At 36.7% G+C, this 23,657-nt stretch overlaps 1 protein-coding gene across 1 annotated transcript; it reads right to left on the minus strand.

Moving 5' to 3' along the window:
* Positions 1 to 1,008: 1,008 nt before the first annotated feature.
* On the minus strand, positions 1,009 to 22,576 carry lrrc38b (leucine rich repeat containing 38b). Its single transcript, XM_082155043.1, has 2 exons — positions 20,192 to 22,576; positions 1,009 to 4,624 (listed from the first exon to the last, which is right to left on the minus strand). The coding sequence occupies exons 1-2, from the start codon at positions 20,817 to 20,819 to the stop codon at positions 4,377 to 4,379; spliced, it is 876 nt and encodes a 291-aa protein (XP_082011169.1). The 5' UTR covers positions 20,820 to 22,576; the 3' UTR covers positions 1,009 to 4,376.
* Positions 22,577 to 23,657: the final 1,081 nt, after the last annotated feature.

Below are 23,657 nucleotides of genomic sequence, written 5' to 3' on the forward strand. Positions count from 1 at the left end.
CCGACTTGGAAATGACGTTAATCTATTTGTGCATGGAAACTTACAAGAAAAGTGGGTTTGAACTGCTACTGACTAAATTAATATAATATTCATATTCAGTTACTACGATAGATAAAGGAATAGGTCACCTAAAAATGTAAATGTCTTTCATGTTTTTTTTCCACTGAAAATCTTGACTTCTGATGCAATTGATTTCATAATTTTGATTTGAGAGCAACAATAAACAATAAAAGGGATTATTTTCAGCCAATCATGACATATTTCAGTCGGTTCCGATTCATTGCATTAGAAGACTTGTAATAGGCATTAGTCATACTTTCATATATGCATTTTTGTTATTGTAGTTTATTTATTTTTTGTCCTTTTTGGAGCTTGACAGATGTGATCACTATGGACTGCTGTTAAGGGCTCCATGAAGATAATTCTGCATTAAAAATAAAAACATACAGGTTCATAAAGACATGAAGGTGAGTAAATGATGCAAATTATATTATATCTTTTATTATTTCTGAGTGAATTATCTCTTTAAGATTTAAAAGGAAAGTTCAACAACAACAACAACAACTAAAAGAACAAAAAAAGAGAGAATTGTTTGTTTCAGTCAGTGGTCACCAAAACTCTTTAATTATAAACATTCTTTAAAAGATCTACTTTTGTGGTCTTCACGAGAAAGAAATGCATACAGATTTGGAACGACATGAGGGTGAGCAAATGATGACAGAGTTTTCATTTTGGGTGAACTAACTCTTTAATGCAAGTTCTGAATCAATATTAATTTCAACACCTATCAGGTAACAGGTGCATTTTTGACAATTTGAGAGTTTATAACTTCCCTACATATATTGCTTTCATCATTTGATTCTTCAGATCTATAAAAGTATCTAGCCAAACATGCTGTTATTGATTACTGAGACTGAAGTCCCTTAGAAGTCTCTTTCACAGAGATGTACATTGCTATTTAAAGAAATGGTAAGGAAAATGAAGAAAATCAATGTAAAGAAAAAAAGATCAGTCGAAAATAGTTTACTGTTTAATATATTGTACAGTATTTCATCAACAGTGCACTGCCATATGGAGTAAAAAACAAAGTACTGAATGAAGTCGGGTCATGCAGGAGAAAACCTTCATTTCATTTCCTTCTTTCTTTCTGTAACTACATAGTAGTTGGTTTTCTAGGTATATTGTGTTCAGTTAAGACTGAGAACAAATATACTCCATGTTATAATGCAACACACATCTTTACTACATCGCTCAGTGTGACAGTTGTGACACAGGATACTAATGGGAGCTCTGGGCTCTTTTCAAATGACACACATACTGAATTATTGACAGATGGTACAGCAATGAACACGCTATATTTTACTTGCTATTGTAGACAATGAAGCAAAAGTATTGATTTGATGCATTTTGTCATTGCACATATGAAATGGTCCATGTAAAATCAGCTGCTGTTCTGTTTGTAGTGCTAAAAACTTCGAAGTCATGGGTTCCCTCAGGAATTTCAAATTAATTAGCACTTTTCAATTTATGATTTTAAAGAGGACCTATTATGCTTTTTACATTTTCAACTTTCTTTAGAGTGCATGACAAAGGTCCAGTGTGCACAAAGTCCACTCCAAAGGGTGACACTCTATATCAGTAAGCACTGTTTCTGACTCCCTGAAACGCCTCATTTGTAGTCTTGTTTTCTTCCGAGAATGTACACGTCATAATATTCTTTATTTTAATAATTAAAAGCACATTGTGCTTTTCAGACAGAGGGGCTTCATAGAGACTTGAACTAAACAGGGCTGCGTTTCCCAAAAGCTTTGTAAGCCTAAGTTGATTTTAGAGAGAATTGGTGGCATTTGTTCTGAGATCAGCTGATGCTTTTGGGAAACGCAGCCCAGAGCGTTACTGACCAACTGGGAAGAAGAGAGGTGCTGCAAAAATGTAAAATATGTTTTTTGAACATTCAAGCATGAATATGATCTATTCTAGTAGACCCCAAAAAACTAATTCAAGACTTTGTTATAAGGCATAATATGGCCTCTTTAAATATTAAAAACAAGATGCTTAATCTAACAACTGATTGTCTTTATATAGCGACTTTTAAAACATTTTCTTTTTCAAATTTCACATTTCAGGTTTGACTATGTATAATATATGTTGCAGAACAAAACATGAATGGCCATTCATATTTTTTTTACTCTTATTTATCTTTTTTTTTTCTGATTTTATCCATAAAGCATAACTTGCTATTCAAAAACGTTGAAATTCCAATGGGAAACCATGCCGAGGTCGGCCTACAAACTGACGTCATGACTAAACAGCTCCATTGTCATGGCATATGAAGTGTCTATAACATTCTGAATTTTCAAGAAGACAATACCTCATTTCACTTGCAAATACATACAGCTAGCTATAAATATTTGGGTAAATATGTGTGTGTGGGGGGGGGCTTTTTTGCAGCAAAAAGCTGCAGGTTTGATTTATGCTGATGATACCATGCTACAGTCGAGCTTTGAAAGATTGTGCATATGGTCATCCGTGTTCTGACACTGGAACATTTACACTACATTGATATGCATTCATGCTTTCTTACATCCAACACAATATGATGGCTGAGGTTGTGTGACTGGAATAAAATTAATTTAAAATAAGACGGCTATTGAATCACAATTTCTTTTTCCATCCCCAACATTTTTGAAGACTAGCACACTGTCTGCCTCATTTCACAGATCCGATTAATTATTCATGCACTGCAAAAAATGAAGTTGTGATACCTGTCTGGAGAAAAGCTATATATTCTCAAAATAGCACATCCAGAGCATCTGCTAATGGACAGCAAAAGTGGAACAGTGGATGGTGAAGGTATTAGGATATTAATGAATGCGTTTAATTGTGCAAAAGACACGAATAAACCAATTCTTAAGACACATGAAGCCCTTTCAAATAAGGATATGAAAGAAGCAAGATGTTGAAGTAATAATAAAGGAAAACAAAAACAATCAAATGTCTTTTCCTGACATTCGAAAATCATTTGCCCCACACGGTCTACTGACAAAATAATTTTCTTTAAACAGACGGTATTGATGGAATTGACATCATTAACAAATTTAGTTATACACTGTATTATTATTATTAGTTGAGAGACACTAGACAGCAATCTGAAGACACATGAATGTACAATGGCCTCAAAACATATTTGGACACTTAAGTCACACTTACAAATTCTGCAAAGAAAGGATGCTGCACTTACTCAGAACATACTTCCCTTTTCTGCAATTGCTTTTTTTCACAAAACAGTCTCAAAGCAATTTTTCTTCTGTATACATTTAATTGATTTATTTATTAACATACAAATACATCATAAGGCATTTTTGAATTAATCATTCATTTTTATTTAAACCGATCACAAATCTTTTGTTTGTTGTTTTTGTGCTTTGCTTGGTTTAATCTTGCAATGGCAATATAGAAGTTTGACTTAAATATCCAAATACTGTTTAGGCCCACTGCATGCCTTTTTCATATATACCTTTAAGACATGAATAATACAATGACATTTGTAGTATGTACTTATCTTTATCCCATAAATATTGTCTTCAGTCACATTAAGGGTAAATATGTGAGTAGTACCATAATTACGCTAAATAAATGTAATCTTGCTAAGATTACAGATTCTCTTTGAAGAAAAATAAATCTATATTTCAAAACACATTAACCTCAGTCCCTCAGTCGAAGCGTTCTTTGGCAGATCTGGGCTGAACCAGTATACCTGGTGTTTTGAGGGCAGGTGTAACTTAGCTAGAACCATTTTAAAGTGCGGCATTTGACACGGCTATTCACATTAAGCTCTATTCTAAACTTTCAATTTCAGGTAATGCTTTCTTAAATCTCTCTAAGCTCATGTTATTTTCCCCCATCCTTTCAAAATGGAAAGAAAATGGCTTCCATCACATATACTTGGCTGTATAAAGCTGGATCGTTTGACTTCTGACTCACCTTGCATGACTTCGTATAGCCATTTCACCAGTGCTTGTCTGAACCATTGCTGCCTACCTGTGCTAATTTGGCACAATCAACAAGTAGCACAGTTGAAATTTGCTAACTTTATATTGACTACATGAAGGGAAACTCTACGGACAATAACACTGAGAATTCTACTGTGGGACAGGATCTCAAAGAATTTCCTTCAACCTGGAAGTTTGCATACTAAGGCTTACTTTCATACCAAAAATCCTTTGATTCTAAGGGTACTGCATCCGTACTAGCCACTATCAGTCAGGCTATTTCTGCTCAAGTTCTACCTGGTGTCTGTTCAGTCACGCTGTTTGTTTGAACTCTGTCAAGAACTGGCAGCTCTGAATCATTTTGAAGGTTGTTCGGCTCCCTCCTCATTCTTCACTCTCCTCCTCGTCCCCTTTAGTGCCCTTGCTCCAGCGCTGAAAACAGTGGACGGTGGATGCCAGGAAGAAGCTGGCCATGATGGCGGCCACCGAGACGGAGATGCCCGAGAAGATGATGATGAAGAAATCGGTGAGGGTGAGGGTGATCTGGCACTCCCGAAAACTGTCCTGGGAGAGCTGGCTGAGAGGCACACGGCGTCCATCAGTGGGCAAAGAGCACTCCATTCCTTCTATACCTGTATAAGAAACACAAAAACATAATATAGTTTTTGGTTATTATTGTATAGGCATCAAATTACAATGGTTAGATCAATGTACATGGTTTCCATAAAACAAACTGTGGTGTGTTTTTTTTTATGAAAAGCAGTTGCTTAAACAGATGTAGGCCTAAAAGCCCAAGCCTTCCTCTGACTGTACACTTTCCTGCATGGGCTGTTGAGTAATAGTCTACTGTGGAGTGTAAGTTTGTTAAAAGAGCACAATGGGCCTCAAAAGGGGTGCTAGTGAGCATCATTATGAATCATAAAATGATAAAAACTGACACCCTTTGGTCTTCAGGGTTGTGTTGTGAATGCCTTTTAAATTCCTATTTAAAGGCTTAGTTCACCCAAAAAAAAAAAAAAAAAAAAAAAAAAAAATGTTGGCAGAATTTTCATTTTTGGGTGAACTTTGATGTAAAATTGCAAATCAAATTTCAATGCAAGGAAGTAGTTCATTAAATAATTGCTCATTCATTTGACTCAAATTTTAACTAAGAAAGCAGGACAAAGTTTGAATGTGGTTTAACGGCCTATTTTGAAAGATTAAAAAAAAAAAAGTTTCTTGAGCAGTAGATCAGCACATTAGAATGATTTCTGAAGGATCATGTGACACTGAAGACTGGAGTAATGATGCTGAAACTTCAGCTTTGCCATCAGAGGCATATTTGACATTTTAAAATATATTAAAAAAGAAAACAGTTATTTTAAATTGTGATAAAATTTCAGTTTTACTGTTTCTACTGTATTTTTGCTCAAATAAATGCAGTCTTGGTGAGAATAAGAGATTTAATTCAAAGACAAAACTTTTGAATGGTATTATAATTTATTTTTTAATAAAATATAGTAAATTACTCCAATGTAACTTCATGTGGGTTGTGATCAATTCACACTCACACTCAAACTTTACATTTTGCTCAACCCTAATATATAGACATTCATGTTGTCTGTATATCTGATATTTTAACAATGATATCATTGGTTTAAACTGGACTAAATACATAACAGACAAAATAACAATGACCATAATAGTACAGCTCTATTAGTTTACATAAAAGGACTGTACAATTGCACTGTATGGACATTCAGATCAGATTCATCTGACACTAATGGAATTTGTGGACTCGTTTCAAGAACTTTTTGATTTTTTTACAGATGGAAATGAAATGGCAGGGGGCTTATGAGAAGGCCAAAAATAGCTCTCATGTTTATTTATGCCACTGTTTGACCAGGACAGAAGTCAGACTGTCAGCCCTCACTCATTTAAAACAGACGTAAAAGACACACACACACACACACACACACACACACACACACACACACACACACACACACACACACACACACACACACACTCACAGTGTGACCCTGTTGACTCACTGCTGTGTGTTAATGAGACTGAATCAAGGGCATATGAGACTCAGGCACGTCTACCACACATTATCATGAAATCCACAGAGAAGAATATCCGACAACAGCTTTCAGCTGCGCCGAGAAATATAATCAACTCGCATTATATACATGTAAATTATATATTTGTGTATGCGAGTAGATGTTAATAAGAGAGTGATTAGAGTTTACGTAGAGGAATCCGACAGAAAAGAATGCATCTTCATCTAAACGAGCAGAAAATAAAAAGAAATAAGAAAGAAAAGTAAATGATATCAAGGCTGGCTTGTTTTCTTCAATGGCTGAACGCTTAAACTCAAGAAATAAAACAGCAGGAGCATGTCATGAGATCCAAAGATGATAAAACAAGTATTGGGCTTTTTCACTCGTTTATCTCCCTCTCTCTCTCTCTCTCGCAGTCAGAACGTGCAGTCTCACTGAAGAATGGGAGTGATGACATGTTCGTTCTCATTGCTTTTAACTGCCAGGTCATCTGATGCACTGGAGCGTGAGGCTCTGTGTGGGAGATGTAACTATATCCAGAGCGAACTCACAGTTTGTGTGGGATAGCTGCACAACAGAGTGTGAATCTAGCATCTCTCATATTCACTTGCTCTGTACTGTAAAACACTGCAAGCATTTTACATGCTTCAACTACTATTTTACAGTAAATTACTAAATTCTGCATTTTACTGTGAAACAGATAACATAGATAACACATTACAGTAGGGTGATACCCATACGCCTGGAAATGATGTATAATGTAAAACAATGATTAACAATTAATATATAATGATGGGTAAACATTTTTTAAATAAATTATTCTGAAATTTACAGTGAAGCACTTTATACATTATTTTAAAATTGAATTAATCAAGTGCAAGGGCTTATGGGTATTCCCCTATATATGGAATTTCACCATGCAACAAGATCTGGTTATTTTACAGTAGTTTTTTTTTTTTTTTTTTTTTTCATATTGTGTTATGAGTGGGAAAAACAACAAGCTATTATGCATTGATTTCACTATACATTTCTGTATTTATAGTATTTTATTCTAAAAAATAGCATGCTTAATTCTACATAATTCAATATCATTCATTATTATTTTACATTATGCATCATTTTGAAATCATTCATGTAAAATAATGAATAAATAATCTACCAGTGATATTTTACTATAAATACTATATTCAGAAATGTACAGCAAAATCAATGCACGGTAGGTCATTTTCACTCATAACACACACACACACACACACACACACACACACACACACACACACACACACACACACACACACACACACACACACACACACACACACACACACACACACACACACACACACACACAAACAGGATTGTGTTGCATGCTGTGTTCCCACATTGTTTGTGTGTGATGAAAGATTTGCTGTGATGAAAAAGTGATGAAGGATTTGCTGACTGTCATGGGAGTTCAATACTAATTTACCATAATAGCTCTGAAGTTCATTCCAATTCAATGAGGTACTGTTATTTTACAGTATGTACAGGCATGATAAGTAGTAGCCAGTAATATGCGGTCACATTCACAGTCAGTGCGTATTAAACGCACGTGTAATTTCATTTAACGGGATCTGATGTAACAATTAAAGCCTATAAAGACATTTTAAATATGGGTTGTCACAGTCATGGCCTCAGCCTCAGTCCTGACACCAGCCAGCCGTGTGCGTTTATTATGCTACTGAAACTCGTGTTGGTTTCTGGCAACTCAGTCCAAAGGAAATGTTCATAAATGATCCTTTGAAAAAGGAAACCTGTTGGCTAAAAAATCATGGACAGTTGTGGATTGATACACTCCGCAGTCCTTGAGGTTGTCATGATATTATTTACAGGATGATATTAGTCTGATACCTGTTCTCGTGGCATTAGTCACCAGTTCTCGATTACAGACAGGACTATCCCATGCCAATATGATGCGTAATGCGTCACCTGTCCTTTACAACACAGCACCATCATCACAATTGTTAATACAATTGTTTCAGACAGACTAGGAATGAGATTAAGGTGCTTTAATAATGTTTTTTGAACATTAAAGAATTAACCTCTAGTGCACCCAATAAACAAAATAGCATCATATTTTACTCCTTTAACAACTTTGTCATGGCTGTAGACAGATATTTAGCAAGGAACCTAATATTGTAAATATTTCCACAGAAACTGGTATGTATTTTTGTGTTAAATTACTAGATAAACAAGTTCAGTGGGCTAAATGTCCTGCAGGGATCAGGCATGACATGTTTATATGATTAACTCACAGGTGGACGTACCGGGGGAAGTCGAGCAGGTGGGTGGATCATACTGGAGCCAAATGTAATGGAAAACCTCAAACACTGAAGTGGAGTAAGTTGGAGTTTAGCTTGTGTTAAAAGAAATCAGTGTAAAATACATAACCATTTTTTTTTTCTTATTATTTGACAGCCTTGATTGTTTCTAAAATATTTTTCAAATGATAAACAATTAAGCTGGCATTAGCCAGCCAGTCTTTTTTATTTTTTATTTAAGCAATATTTTTTTTATTAATGCATTATTATTTTCCACTTTTAGAGATGATACACAGGAGGACTCAAATTGAATGAGCACAAAGGCTCAACTGCTGCTCCGACTGTTAATTGTTTTAACATGATTTGATAACTGTATTTCTATAACATACATTTATAATATATACAAGTACATTTCAGCAAAAAAAAAAAAAAAAAAAAAGAATGCATCACAGAATTTACATTACTTTCTCTTTCATCTTCAAGTAAGAGTCTATGTATCAATTAACATATTGATTTTCACATTAGATTCAAGAACAAGTCTGAAATGTGAGCTTTGACAGTCCATATGTGTTTTAGTGTCAGAATAACTCACTGGAGGATGAAGGAGACAAATGGCCTGCATTTATATTCACATAGCTTCGTCACACTCATCGCTCTGCTAACTTCAGACACTGGCCTTTGGCACTTTAAGAGGCTCTCTTAGATCACGTGATCCTCACCTGCCTCTCCAGGTTGATTAATGTTTCTTAACACTTCACATATACCTGCACAAGGTATATTTTTTCTTCTATTTTCACTCTTAGGAGATGGAGAGCACAGGCTGTGCTCAGAGAGAGATGAATTAATCAATACTCTGTGGCAGGAAATATTATTAACCTCAGTGCATCGTGACCTGGTTACGGTTTGCAAATGATTTATTTCCGTCACAGGTTACTGTACTTGAACTGGTGGCCTGGGCAGCCTGCTATATTGAAGCTATATTTTGCAAATATGAGGTTTCTGAAATTTCAATCATATTTATATGTCCGCAGGTGCACTGTGACACGGTTCAAGGAGATTTTGAACACTGTTTGAGATGTATGTGTTGTTCAAGGAGGGCACTAACCAGGCAAAAACAACTTGTCCTATAAAGAGCCTGTGAAAATTTTCAATATGTTTGTTTTCTGAATACAAAGGTCAAGTTTATTTAAAGGAACTGTTCTACTAAGGATGCTCTGATTGATACTGAGGTGTCAGTATGTTCCCCTACCATAAAAAAGTAAGCTGAAAAGTGGAGCAGCTAATATTAATCAGAGCCCATAAAGGGGAGTGTTTGAATTTATTTAGGAAGGGGAAGAATGAGTCAGAACGGTTGGTTCAGGGCAACAGGGCAGAGGGTTTCAAATGTAAATTACTACATGTGGATACTTACTGTTTTTACAGAATTTTTTTTATTTTTTTTTATTAATAGTATTTATGTTAGTATTTTGCAATTATAAAATTACATTTTTTAAATATAATTTTCTTAACAGAAATCTATCCACTTAGCTTGTTGATGCAATGTTTCATTTAATAATTTTGTTTATTATTTTTTGTTATTCCGTTTATTTCCGTTTACCAAGACTGCATTTATTTGAACAAAATACAGTAACAAGAGTAATATTATTACAATTTAAAATAACTCTTTTCTATTGTATTTTTTCCTGTGATGTCAAAGCTGAATTTTCAGTGTCACATGATCCTTCAGAAATAATTATAATATGCTGATTTGGTGTTTAAGAGACATGCTCAAAAAACATTATCAACGGTAATATTTTTGTGGAAACCGTGATACAAACTATTTCAGGATTCTTTTTTTATTTATTTGTATTTATTTTTTTCAAAAACAACAACATTTATATTTAATAGAAAACTTTTGTAAGATTATAAATGTCTTAAGTGTCACTTTTGATCAATTTAATGCATCCTTGCTGAATAAAAGTAGCCTACTAATAATTTTTTTTTTTATAAAAATGTACCTTTTAATAAAAAAACTCTTACTGACCCCACATTTATGAACAGTAGTTTACATAATTATGGAAGTGTTTAAAAAATATTTCTAAATATAGAGAATATATTCATTTTAAAATACATTAATATTCAAATAAATATGACGCATAAAACTTGCTAAATGGAATTTGTTCCTTGTTTATCCTGCCACAATGTCTTGTTAGAGGAACTATAAAATATATGAATCAATGATAGGATGAAGTTTTGCATTTTGCTTCAGGTGCATGTTAACACCGTAAACGATACTAGGTCTCTTCACACCCTCGGCTGTGAAAAGCAGAGCTGTGAACACTCAAAGTGGTCAGATTCCAGTACAGCTCTAAGAGGCCCAGAGGAAAACTAACACACTCGCTTGCTTTTAATGAGAGGATCTGAGACAAGCTGTGCCTAGACAGTGTCAGGTTCTCTCTCTCGTGAGTGTCAAAAGATAGTCTTCTGTCAAACATGCGTCCAGGATAGCTGAGATTAATCACGCTGAGTTTCTCTGACCTTTCAACCTAAATAAGTTTTGCTACAGGGAGTAAACCTAATTCTGTCAATTTTAACATTTATTCTGACCCTGTTATACACCTGGGGTGCACGAGTGCTACAAACCATGCCCCACCAAGTTACACTTACAAGTTTCGAGTGGTTGTCACTGACCTAAACAATCTTTGGGAGTAAGACTAGCTTAGTAGCTTATATTGCTTTTGAATCTTATTAAGTATGAAATAACAGTAGTAAAACATAAAATAAACTATACTATCAAATGAATACACTCATGGTAATTATCACGATTTTTTATTTTTTCTAGTGCGCTGTTCTAACATGCGCTTTACTGAGCGCATAAACCCAAAGGGTGCACACTAAAAGCCTGTCAAACAGCACCTAGTTACTGGACTAAGTTATCTTACGAGTCTTGTTGCACTAATAGTGTCAAATACACACAAGGTTTACATAAACACAGTTGGTTAATTGTAAAATGAAAGCAAACATTTGAGAAAAACTCTGGTGCGTGTCATGTGCGTTTATATTAGATGTGTCTCGCTGGTCTTAAAGTGACAGTAGCCTATAGTAAACATGCTGCTGCTTGTCCTTAAAGGAACACTCCACCGTTTTTTGAAATAGGGCTTATTCACTTTCTTTCCCACATTTAGATAGGTGGACAAATGCATTTTTGTCTCAGTGCATGCATTGTTTTAGTTTGACAGGGTTGGCGTGAGCTTAGCTTAGCATAATGAATGGAATCCTTTGTTGCCAGCTAGCATGTCCTGAATAAAAGTGATATAAAAAAAAAAAAAACCCTACCTAATTACTTCTTGTGGCCTGCGTATTCACAACAAGCACAAATAGCGATGCAGATTAACACTAGGCGATTTCCTAGGCAGATATTGACTTATATATTAAGGACTATATTAGGGGGAAGCACAGGCGAAGCACTGCTACTTGGGCGTGATATCTCTGCGCCCAAGTAGCAGTGCTTCACCTGTGCTTCCTCCTAATATAGTCCCAAGTCAAAATCTGCATAGGAAATCGCCTAGTGTTAATCTGCATCGCTATTTGTACTTGTTGTGAATACGCAGGCCACAAGAAGTAATTAGGTGGGGTTTTTTTTTTTTTTATATCACTTTTACTCAGGACATGCTAGCTGGCAACAAAGGATTCAATTCATTATGCTAAGCTAAGCTAGCGCCAACCCTGTCAAACTAAAACAATGCATGCACTGAGACAAAAATGCATTTGCCCACCTATCTAAATGTAGGAAAGAAGGTGAATAAGCCCTATTTCAAAAAACGGTGGAGTGTTCCTTTAAAAGGGATAGTTCACCCAAAAATGAAAATTCTGTCCTTATTTACTCACTCTAATGTTCTTCCAAACCTGTATTCATTTCTTTCTTGTGCTGAACACAAAATAAGTTATGAGGTTATAAGTGACACCATTATAGTTATAAGCTGAAGAATGTGGGTAACCAAACAGCTGCTGGTCCCTATTGAATTCCATAGTAGGAAATGTATACTATGGAAGTCATTGGGGACCAGCAACTGTTTGGTTACCCACATTCTTCAAAATAATTTTTATTTCCAACAGAAGAAAAAAAACGTATTCGGGTTTAAAACAACTTGAGAGAGTAAATGCTGAAAATTTAATTTTTGGGGGGAAATGTTAATAAAACAACAAAACACAAAGAGAAAATCACTCACTGCTCTTGACTGAGATATGTAATAGTAGCTTTAATAAGATTCAATGTATAATTTATCAAGTGTTTTATTTTCGTATTTGTTCATTTAATTACTTTCTTGAATGCTACTGTTAAATACACCTACTGTAGCTGAAAAAATTAAGCACGGTTTATTTAATTTTTATATTAAGTCTTATTTTTTAATACCAAAGAATATAATGGCAAAGATTTTTATCTTCGCCACTTTGGCCTAAATGTCTGCCATTCTTTTTTATTTTTTATTTTGTTACCTATGGCTTTGTTTTTAAAAATAGGGACATTAGTTTGGCTGTAATGCTCCGTCACTTTCAAAATAGTAAAACCAGCACGAAAAAGAATCGTGATAAAATCGTGAATAGTGATATTCTCTTTTTGCAATATTGCCCACCCCTAATGGTAATTATAGCTTAAAAACCTACCGCCTAAACCTTACCCTAAACCTAGCCCTTCCATAAAATTAAAATTAAAATTAAAATACTTAAAAAAATGATTAAATCAAACAGGATGACTTACAGCATCTAGTGATCTTATGTTACACGATCGGTATGTATTATCACTATGACGATAATGAAGCTTAAAAAGTGAGGAAACTGAAGTAGAAGAAGAGCAGAACTAGTGACAACATCAGCAATTTCAGAGGAAGGGGCTCTGATGACATCTTGAGTAGCAGTTTCATTGTAGGGGGCGTTTTTTTTTCTCGAAACCATAGTTGGACACAATAAGCAATAACATTCAGTACATTCTATATCTTTCAATCAGATATAGAATGTATATGTATATAGATATAATTTATGTCTACAATAAAATTCTCTAATTCATTGTCATTTACTTCTTCCCCATATAGTGAACCATGTGGCATTCACTATACAAGTTATATAGTGAACGAGTGAGGGATTGAAATGCCATCAAGCGAACAGCCAGGTGATTGTCGGCACCTGATGGATTACATTCAAAATTAGCGTCTGGTAAGAGGAATGAATGCTTCGGTGTAACGCACTCTCTCGCCAGTGATTGATTTACTTGCCCGACGTGAGCCTGATATTGGAGTCTGGCATCTTCCCCATCTCTAACTCCATTCAGGCCATTGATTGTAGGCGCATGAATAGTCGGGTGTGCATTTCAGCGTATTGACAACCTTGCCTGACCTCAGCTTAACTCTAGCTTTGCTCTCTACCTTGTAATACACTGCACAGGAACTCAAGGGCTCTCTTTGGAGGTACAAGTATAAGCTGTTTGATTGAGCTCTGAAAATGGTACAGTTTTGCATCATGTATTAGCATTTAAACAGAAAATCACTGTTAAAGATGAAGCTCACATAAAGGTCAAGGGGAGGTAGAGAATTAGCAAGCGAGATATTGTAAAGAAGCTTTCGGTCCTGTGTCAGCCACAGCCGTGCGTGACTCATTCTAATCAGGAGGGGTTTCCCTCAAACAAGGGACTCAGTGATGTCACAGACACACAGGCTTGCTCTCAGTGGTGCAGTTAGACATACTCTGCATACCATGTGTGGCATGAAGCATACGGTGGAGTTATTTTAGCATGCAAAAAAATACACACTATCGCACTTACGGAAACATGCCAGCAGTCAGAACCGCAGTGGGGGCAGAACATACCACATACATTTAAAACAAACTATGTGCTGAGGATTTATTTGATCTCTATTACATAATAAGGATATATGCAGAAAGTACAGCATGCCAGTCGATATGCAGCCTAGGACATGCCAGATGGTGGAATTTAATTTAATTATAATGTTTTTGTGTGTGTGTGTGTGTGTGCGTGCCATTTCTGTCCAACTGTTTACTTCATTAGCAGGTCTTATTTTGATCATGTGATTAAAGACTAGACAGTAGACGGTAACATGACAAAAGCTTAGGAAAATATAGTCAGAAATAGTCTTATTCAAGTGGTTTGTTCAACACTGAGTGTGAATCAACTCGTAGAGGTCATGGGTTCAATTCCTAGGAAACATACTAATAAAATGTTTACCATAAATAAACTGTGTTGCTTTGGGGGAAAAAAAGTGTTGGCCAACGACCAGCGACGTTCATCTCAATCTGAGGTCAGTTTAAAAGGTTTCTGTTGACATGTCTTGGGGAAATAGCTGGTTGTAAATCAGTTAAAATGAGCCCCTTCAAGCTACTTTTACACTGGTCAGGGCAGTCTGAGGTCACAGGTGATGTTAATTATAGATGCGCTTTGTTCTGTCTCAACCATGAGCAGTGATGACAGCGGTGGATCATGTTTACACTTGTTTCCCTTGTAAAAGATTCATAGCAGCGTCTGCTGGTAGACTGAGAAAGTCCACTGAACACATCCTCTCCTGAGGACACTTTGTGTGAGTGTCAAAAAAAGAGTCAAGTTATTTTCGTAAAATAATTTTAATGATAATAACAATTATTATTATTATTATTATTATTATTAGTAGTAGTAGTAGTAGTAATATACATGCCATCTTATATATATATATATATATATATATATATATATATATATATATATATATATATATATCATGTGCATCTCTTAATCACAAGCAGCAGCATATGATGGGTCACTTCTAAATACATGGTCACATTATAAAAAGTGTGCACAGTTGGTTAGATTAAGGAGGGCAGGGGTCATGGGCAACACTTCTTACCCCACTCTCCTGTATACAATTCATAAATTGATCTTGATCTTCATTAAAGTTATAGATTGATTGTTTTATGTTGATTTTATCAAAAAGGCACTTTATTCTTATACGTATAGTACAACAGTTCAAGCCGAGTAGATAACGTCTGCTCACTTTCTGATCGGATTTAACTTCACCATATTAATCCATCTGTTAAATGGCACCCCTAGTGACTAGCTCTTTCATCCACCAGGCATAGTTCAAAGGTCACACAGTAAAGGGCCCATCAGTCCATTAAATCATTACATCAGCCATTATCCATTGCAGCCCACTCTGCCAGGCTGCCTAGTCTGTGTTCAGGGGCGTATGATCACATGTGCACATGGGAAATCAAAATGTGTGAAAGAGCACCAGCACAAACAAGCGCAGAGCAAGTCTGCACTAGCTACACACCAGACGTGATAAGCGTAGAATCAATGGTGTCAATAAAAGCAGAGCCATCCATCCAGTATATACGTCTCTGTCTGTCTATCTGTCGATCTACGTGCGTGTGTGTGTGTGTATAGACTTAAAAAACTGTTTCCTGTGACCATTAGCTCAAGTGATTTGGTCTTGATATAAACCAGGCTTGGCAGTGATCGACTGTAATGGGCTCTCATTTATTCTGATTGTTGATGCTCACAGAGGATTATCTAGACACTCTCTATTCTCCAAACGAGTCTCCATCTGTCAAACATAGGGATGATGCCACATACTTGTGTATTGAACACACGCATACAGATTGCAAATACTATGCTATTGAACCTAAGTGCGTACTTAACATTTCAGCTGAACATATCAGTTTGCATGTGGCAGATAATTGCATCTGAAACTGAACTGCAATAGCAGAGAGATTGAGAATAAAATTGTCATTCTGGGATTCAGCAGTTTCTTATGAAAATGATTTTGTTTTTAATATCTGGGTAAGACAAAGTCCAAAGACCATTACCAAAAATACATTTTAAGCATATACATATCAATAGCTCTTTGGTGGAATATAACGTCCATTTTCAGAAGCTCTAAGAAAATTTTATTGGACCTGACCCAATAAATCTTCTTTCAGCCAGGCAATGCAGAGGACGTCTCTAAATGAAAATGACCACAACCACAAAAGAGAATGTGGTTCGAGTCACAAAAAAAATTTAAATAAAAAAAAGAATGCGTCCAGTACAAATGGCCCTCCCCAAAACAAAAATGGTCTTATGCTCAAAGATAAAAAAACAAAAAACAAAACAATATATGAAGAGTTCAAATGCAAAGCGCCATCTGAAATTTTCTTCTAGAATGATCATTTTTATCAAGCTCGTATATTTAAGTTCAATAATTTCACTTAAATGGATATGCAAATTTCCTATTAATTGTTATTTAAGTGAAATTACTTAACTTAAATATACAAGCTTTATAAGAATGATCATTCTAGAAGAAAATTTCAGATGGCGCTAAGAGGCTTTTGCATCTGAACTCTTCATATTGACTTCTAAAGGCACTTTTTGGAATTGAGTAAATCAATTAAATGCTTATAAATGCCACTATAATGACTTTGAATTATCAATAATATTTTCAATATTATTATTAATTTGAGAGTTGGGAATTAATTGTGATTCAATTATATAATACAGATCATGTAATTAATTTGATTAAAATTTTTAATTGTTTGACAATAAGAAAGTAAACAATGACCTAAATGACCCTTAAGTAGTTACTGTACCATCATTATCCAAACCAGCAGATGACTTAAGGAAAATGCTAGAGAATAACTCAACTTTGGGAACAATTTATTGCTGAAGCTCTGAGATCAGATCAAAACCAACGGTGAGAGGATAATCTACAGTAATATTTTCAGCTTCTAATCCAACAATTTCTTTCTCTTATCATTTTTCTCATGCAGCTAGAAATAGAAGGACTGATAGTTCCTGCTGCTGGGAAATCCATCTTCTCATTAAGGGGATAATCCACGGTGAGCTCTGATAATGCAGATATGCATTCGCGAATTGTGTCTGACCAACGCAAAGCATCTCGGGTAAGATCAGCAGTTCAACTGAAGAGTTTAAGAGGGTAATAAACCATTCCTCTGATAGGAGGAGAACAGCTACAACGTTTATTTGATTTCAAATTCCATTTTCCTAAACCTTGAGGCAAAATATACCATTTCTCTATAGACTACTCTCTTTCTCCTGAGAATTTACTATCACATTTCTTAGACTAGAAATGCAATGCACCAAGCATAATCTACTGTATTCAAATCGGTAATTGCAGCAGCAGTCGTTGATTAGATCACAACACAGCAGTCACTAAATCTAAATGAATTAGCATGATACTCTCATTCATCATATCATTGTAAGTGAAGTCCATCTCTAGATAGATAAATAGCCTATTAGGACATGCTGTCCATGCACAGTCCAGTCATCTGTTTATGTCCGCTACAAAGGTCATTCTAGGCTGTTTGTAGTTATCACCAGCTGCTCTCCGACTTCCTCAAGTCATAAGAGCCCAGTGATGCAGAAATAAGTGGAAAACATGAGGTGAGATGTGCGCTCCTAACTCAATTTCAGAGTGCATCTACGGTGTGCCTGTTGGTGGGTTTGCCAGAGGCTTGGCTCCACTTTTGGCTCCCCGTCTGCTGCTGACGCTGATGCTGATGTGAGCTTGGCTCCCTTCTCTCGTACAATTCATTATTACCCTCTAATAACTGCTTTGAAAGCCCATGATATATGTATTTGTCAGAGCCACTGAGGGATCTCATATTTCACCCAGTGGAACTTCTTTTCAATGACCAAACTGAAATGGACATTAGCATAGCAAATGTGAACGCAATGACAAATAATAGTCAATGTGATTTTCTGTTCACTGTGGTTGCATTCTCAGATACTTTTAGAAAGGACTAGGGCCTGGTTTCACAGACAGGGCTTAGACTAAGCCAGGACTTAGTTAAATTATAAAATTTAAGTAGCTTTTATAAACGTGCCTTATAACAAAACATCACTGGTATGCATCAAGAGACAAAACAATGGCACTGACATATTTGAAGATATGTCAGTGCAAGTTGCTTTCAGTTAAAACAGCTCAAACATGCATTTAAGTCTGGGACTAGGCTTGTCTGTGAACCCGGGCATAAATGTTTCACAGTACTCATGAGGACTGCATTTTATTAGCCATTGTGTGGTTACTCCGCAAGAGAAGCTGTTAATTTCTCCTTGCGCTAAAGTAAGGTCATGTTCATATGTAAACAAACAGCGCAAGCAGCTCAGCTAAATGACACATAATGGAGCTCTGGGGCTGCATTGTGTTTGCCCATTTGATAATGTTTGTTCAGAGTTATCTATTTTCCATTTTATCCACAGGGAAATGATAACTAGGACGGTATATACAATTTCAAGTTGTAAATCTCCCTGTCCTCTTGCGGTAAAATCTAGCATGCAGATAGATAGAGGGAGATAAAGTCAATTTATTCACCATCTGATTTATGGGTTTATGCTGCTTGTGGGTTTTGTTGTAAACCATAAAAAGACACAGTGACCGTTATTTATCACAATGATATACAGGTTTGCTACATGTTTAATATTTATTTAAACAGAATGAAACAACTTTCAAATGAAATGTTATAAACTATGTGTCGAAGAAAATAAAAACAGACGATGACTGTATATGTTTGTGATCTATTTTTGCATTTTATTTCAGCTATTTATTTGTAAGAAATACATACCACTAATATGTGTGAACTTTTCAGTCACTAGAGGAATTTATGTTTTGCTTTCAGTAAATATGCTTCTTTCTAATTTTGATGTCGATGAATGTCAAATAAAGTGTCCAGTGGAAAATCTCGATCTATTTCACAGAGCTGTATTCATCAGACAATGAACTGAATCTCTGAATAAGCTGATTTTTTTTCTTCTTTTTTGCTATTGTGACCCTTCCCCTGAGAATGATGCTCTTTAATTTTCTCTCTTTGAGAGTAAAAGAAGTAGCTTTTTATACTGAACTTTACTTTAAAAACAGTACTATGGCTATAACATGGTACATTAAGGGTGTTAATATCTTACTTTCATGTATATTATGATACCGAATGATTACCATATTCATGCATCATGGTTTTGTTATGGTACAATTATTATAGTTAAAAAAAAACATGGTATTAACACAGAAGAGTAAAACATACAGTAAAACACCCGAGAATTCGAATTCCATCATCATTACTGAACTTTGTTGTTCCAAACCTCTTTAATCCAAGGAAAATAAAGGAGAAATATGTTTCAACAGTTTTTGTCTATAAAATGAAAGTCAGTGGGTCCAAAACAACACGGGACCCCGGTGACTTTCAGTGTATAGACAAAAACGCAGAAACATACTTCAAAATTCGTAGTCTTTAATGTTCCACACAAGAAAGAATGTTATATGTTTGGAACAACAAAAACTATAACAGAATTTATATTTTTGAGTATACTATCCCTTCAACCTCTGTGAATACTACCACAAAGAAATCACAGATCAGAAAAAAATGGTTATTTTCATCACTGTAACCTCAATGAACAGCAGAACAAAATCACAGCAAGAAGCAATTGATGCAAGTTCCCAGATAAATAGCATGTCCATAAATGACTGATATATCACACACACACAACCACCCTGGCCTGGCGGGAATAAGCAGGTGTTCGGCATGCGTAGCATGTCCAATGATCACAAACCACATCCCCATATGGAATGTAAAATGTGAGCTCTGTAGAGGATAAGGGCATCACTGCATACTTAAACATCGCACAATGTTTTGGCACTGTCCTCATTTATCTGTCATTACTCTGGAAATCCCTTGTAGTCATTGTAGAGGTGGGAGAGAGCTAAATTTAGATCAGAGGAAGAGGTCCCTTGTTTAATCTGGAGTAATATAAATAGCAAAGAATCTTGTCATACAGTAACGTTTATGCAACAGTAAGACAAGGATCAACAAGCTACAATAGTTGATGTCAAATTCAAGGACTTACCATTGGGAAGCTTGTGACTGTTTTCCACCAGCCAGGTAAATAGGTTGGCAAAGTTGCAGTTGCACACCCAAGGGTTGCCCTCTAACCTAACCACCCGGAGGGAGGGCAGCTGGCTCAGGGCACTCACCTGTAGCCCGGACAGGGCATTGCGTTCTAGTTCTAGTTCACGCAAGGAGGTAAGACCCATGAAAGCATCTTCATTGACCATGCTCAGATACGGGTTGTTGCCCAAGCGCAACTTAATTAGGCTCCTCGACTCTCCAAAAGTCCCTTTGGGGATCTCGGTCAGGTTGTTGCTGCCGAGATCCAGGAAAACCAGCCTGGAAGAAGTGCTAAGGGTGCCCGGCTCAATGTGTGAGAGCGAGTTGTTGCGGAGGTCCAGGTAGACCAGGTCACTGTAGAGCACTAGGAAGTCCGAAGGAATCCGTGGGATCCAGTTGTCTGCCAAAAGTAGCCTCCGTACGTCCAAGGGGATCTCGTCCGGAAGACGGGTAAGTCCTCGACCGCTACAGTCCACAGTGTGAGGGTCTGGGCAAAGGCAGGTGGCTGGGCAATTTTCCCCTTGAGTCAACAAAGTGAAGGAGAGCAAGGCAAGGACAGGCTGGAGCCGGTAGACACATGGCAACATGGTCAAGAAAGAAGAGGAAAAGAGAGGGAATAGGGTTCTGGGGTGAAGGGGATCAGGGTCAGAGGGCAGGAGATTAGGAAAGGGGAGGGGAAGGGGAAATCGAGAAGAGAAATAGAGGAATCAGTGCCAGCGCAGGAGCATCCTGCTGTCCTGGGCAAGAAATCTTAAGGCTTGCACATAAAGCAGCTCGAGCAAGACGTGGACGCTGTTTTCCAAGAGATCATGTAGCAAGCAGCCCTGGAGTGATGAGCAGACTGCTGGCTTTAAAGGCACGAGGGGAGGAGAGATAGCGAGCTGTGGGAGGGAGCACGAAAGCATGAGAGACTGAGAGAAAGGGGTGGAGAAATCAGCAGACAGAGGTAAACAGAGACCAGAGAGGTAGAATGAGTGGAAAATCAGAGGCACGGACAGATTGGCAACGAGGAAGAGGAGGTGTGGGGGGGGGGGGGGGATCTTCCAGCCGCTCTCTCGCAATTAACCCGCGCTTGATCGTAGTCTGACACAAAAGGATTCAGCATAGAGAGGCTCGGTCACGGTGAGCAAAGAGTGACATTTTTGCATCCCTCCATTTGTCTCTCAGCTGAGCGCAGGAATGAATGCTTGATTGCCGGCTGTTCTCATGAACCCTGGCACTTTGGAGCCGTTGTAACTGAGCTGTCATGGTCCTAATGAGGAGAATTCCCACAGAGAATTAGGTGCAGGGCAGCGGTGTGCTCTTCCCTTCTCTTTCCTCTTCTTATCTTATCCTTTCGTCTGGCTCCCGCGTGCCGTGCGATGCCAAGGCACGACTGTGTCTGATGAGAGGTTGTACAGCACGGTTTTGCAGCTCTGTTGCTATGGTGAGGAAATCCAAATATCCACATAGAAGTTGTCTGCATGCAGATTAGAGACCAGCGTGGGGAACGGGGGAAGTCTATCAGCATGCTGGCTCATGGACTCCACTGCTTTTGTCCTGTGTTGTCTTTGCCGTTTAATATGGAGGGATGAGGCGACCATGCACTCAACACGTGATGTCATTTCCTAGTAAGATATATGGTCACACAATTGCTACAGATTTTACATGCAATCATGTTCTTGTGCTCATATCATTATATAGCCTCTTCCACATTATACAAATCTATTCTGTAGTTCTGTCAATAAATCTGTCAGAAAAGTATTTGGACCCACATAACAGATTTTAGTTATTCTCAAGACTTGACCTTCATATGACATAAATCGATTTCAAACCAATCCCAGAGTTTTTTGTTGTTGTTGTTGTTGTTATTAAACAAACATCAGTGCCAAAGGTAATTAGGGAAATTTCTAGAAAGCAAAGGGCACGTCTTCATTCATTTAGCTCTCGTCGGGCAGTTCATTCAATCATTGCTGCTTAAAGTAAAGGACAGCGAGCCGAGGAGGGGCTAGACAGCATAAGACACTCATACAGATCCTTCAGCATCTCCAGACAGGTAAATGGAATTAGGTAAGCAGACTTCGGTCACGACACAAAATAAACCAGGAAATGACATGAATTGTACAGGACAAGTGAAACATGCCATAATGGGGTCACAAACATATCAGTCTGCAATTTAATAGTGCATTTGAAAGAGACGTGTCCCAGAGTGTCATATAGAAAAGAAAAAAAAGTGTATTGTATGTGAATACATGTATGTTTGTATGTATATAAATAAAATGAACTGTAGAATTTACTGTTTGAACTGGCAAACTTTAATATAGAGAGAGATTTGAGAAATCCATTTTTTTGTCTCTAATATTTATTACCCTAACATTTTTGACAGTATTGAACTGTATAATCAAAAAAAAAAAATTTGTAATAAATAAGCAGTGAAAATGAATGATTGAATTGATGTCATTATTTATGTTTTGGACAAAATTCCTCTTTTGTGTAACTGCCGAATTTCTTAGCCTTCTTATCCTTCCATTTCAGCATCCTGTGGGAGTGACCAATTCAATATTCACATTCAATGGAGACATGATTCCTTTTTCACAGTAAAGTTGTGAGAAATATATTTTTGTACACAGATTCCATTTTCATGATTCCACTTTGGTTAAAAATTTCTGCAAAATGAATGAATATCAATTTATATAGCATTCAGTAGCTTTCTTACCTATAAATTCTGTGCCTTTCTGGAAATACAGGCAGGATCTAAAAGTCAAAACAGGGCAGTTCATGCAATACAAGAAAAGTGAAGATGTATCTAGAACATCGCTCATGTCTTCATAATGGTGCACGCTCCCGAAGGTAAAGGTCTCTATTGAAGTTCCATAGTTAACTTTGCATGTGTAAAATTAAGTCTCCTCCCGGTCAATCCCCACAGACCCGGTCCAAGGAACTTTGAAAGATCACTCAAATTATGTTTGGAATGAGGCCATATTACCATAAAACTGCACAATTAATTAGATGCCCATGGAAAATATGTAGGGGCATGTGTGTCTGTGACAGGGGATTGCAATCACTACTTTCCATTCCCTATGAATAAATACCACACTTTATATGGGACAGGCAAACTATTTTTTTATGACAGGCCATATAAAAAAAGAATGTCTTAGATGGAAGGATTTTTTTTATATTAGGAGGACCATGTCAGAATATAAACCAATGAATTCTGTTCCTCGTTATTGATTTCTGCAACTGGTTGCCACGTAAAATCAACAAAAGTAAAGTAAGTTATAGAAGTAAAGTTGTCCTCTCTTTCTTCACCTACTTCCGGGTCTGCATGTACTAGGCAAGAAGTTTTTCTTCTAAAGTTTCTCTTCTATTGAGAGAAACACAGACACATATTAAAAACAATAGGGTGTAGTGGCATGACTCAAAACAACATACATGGCAAACCTTTA

The sequence above is a fragment of the Leuciscus leuciscus genome (assembly GCF_965113295.1).
Source record: "Leuciscus leuciscus genome assembly, chromosome: 23".
NCBI classification, from domain to species: Eukaryota; Metazoa; Chordata; class Actinopteri; order Cypriniformes; family Leuciscidae; genus Leuciscus; species Leuciscus leuciscus.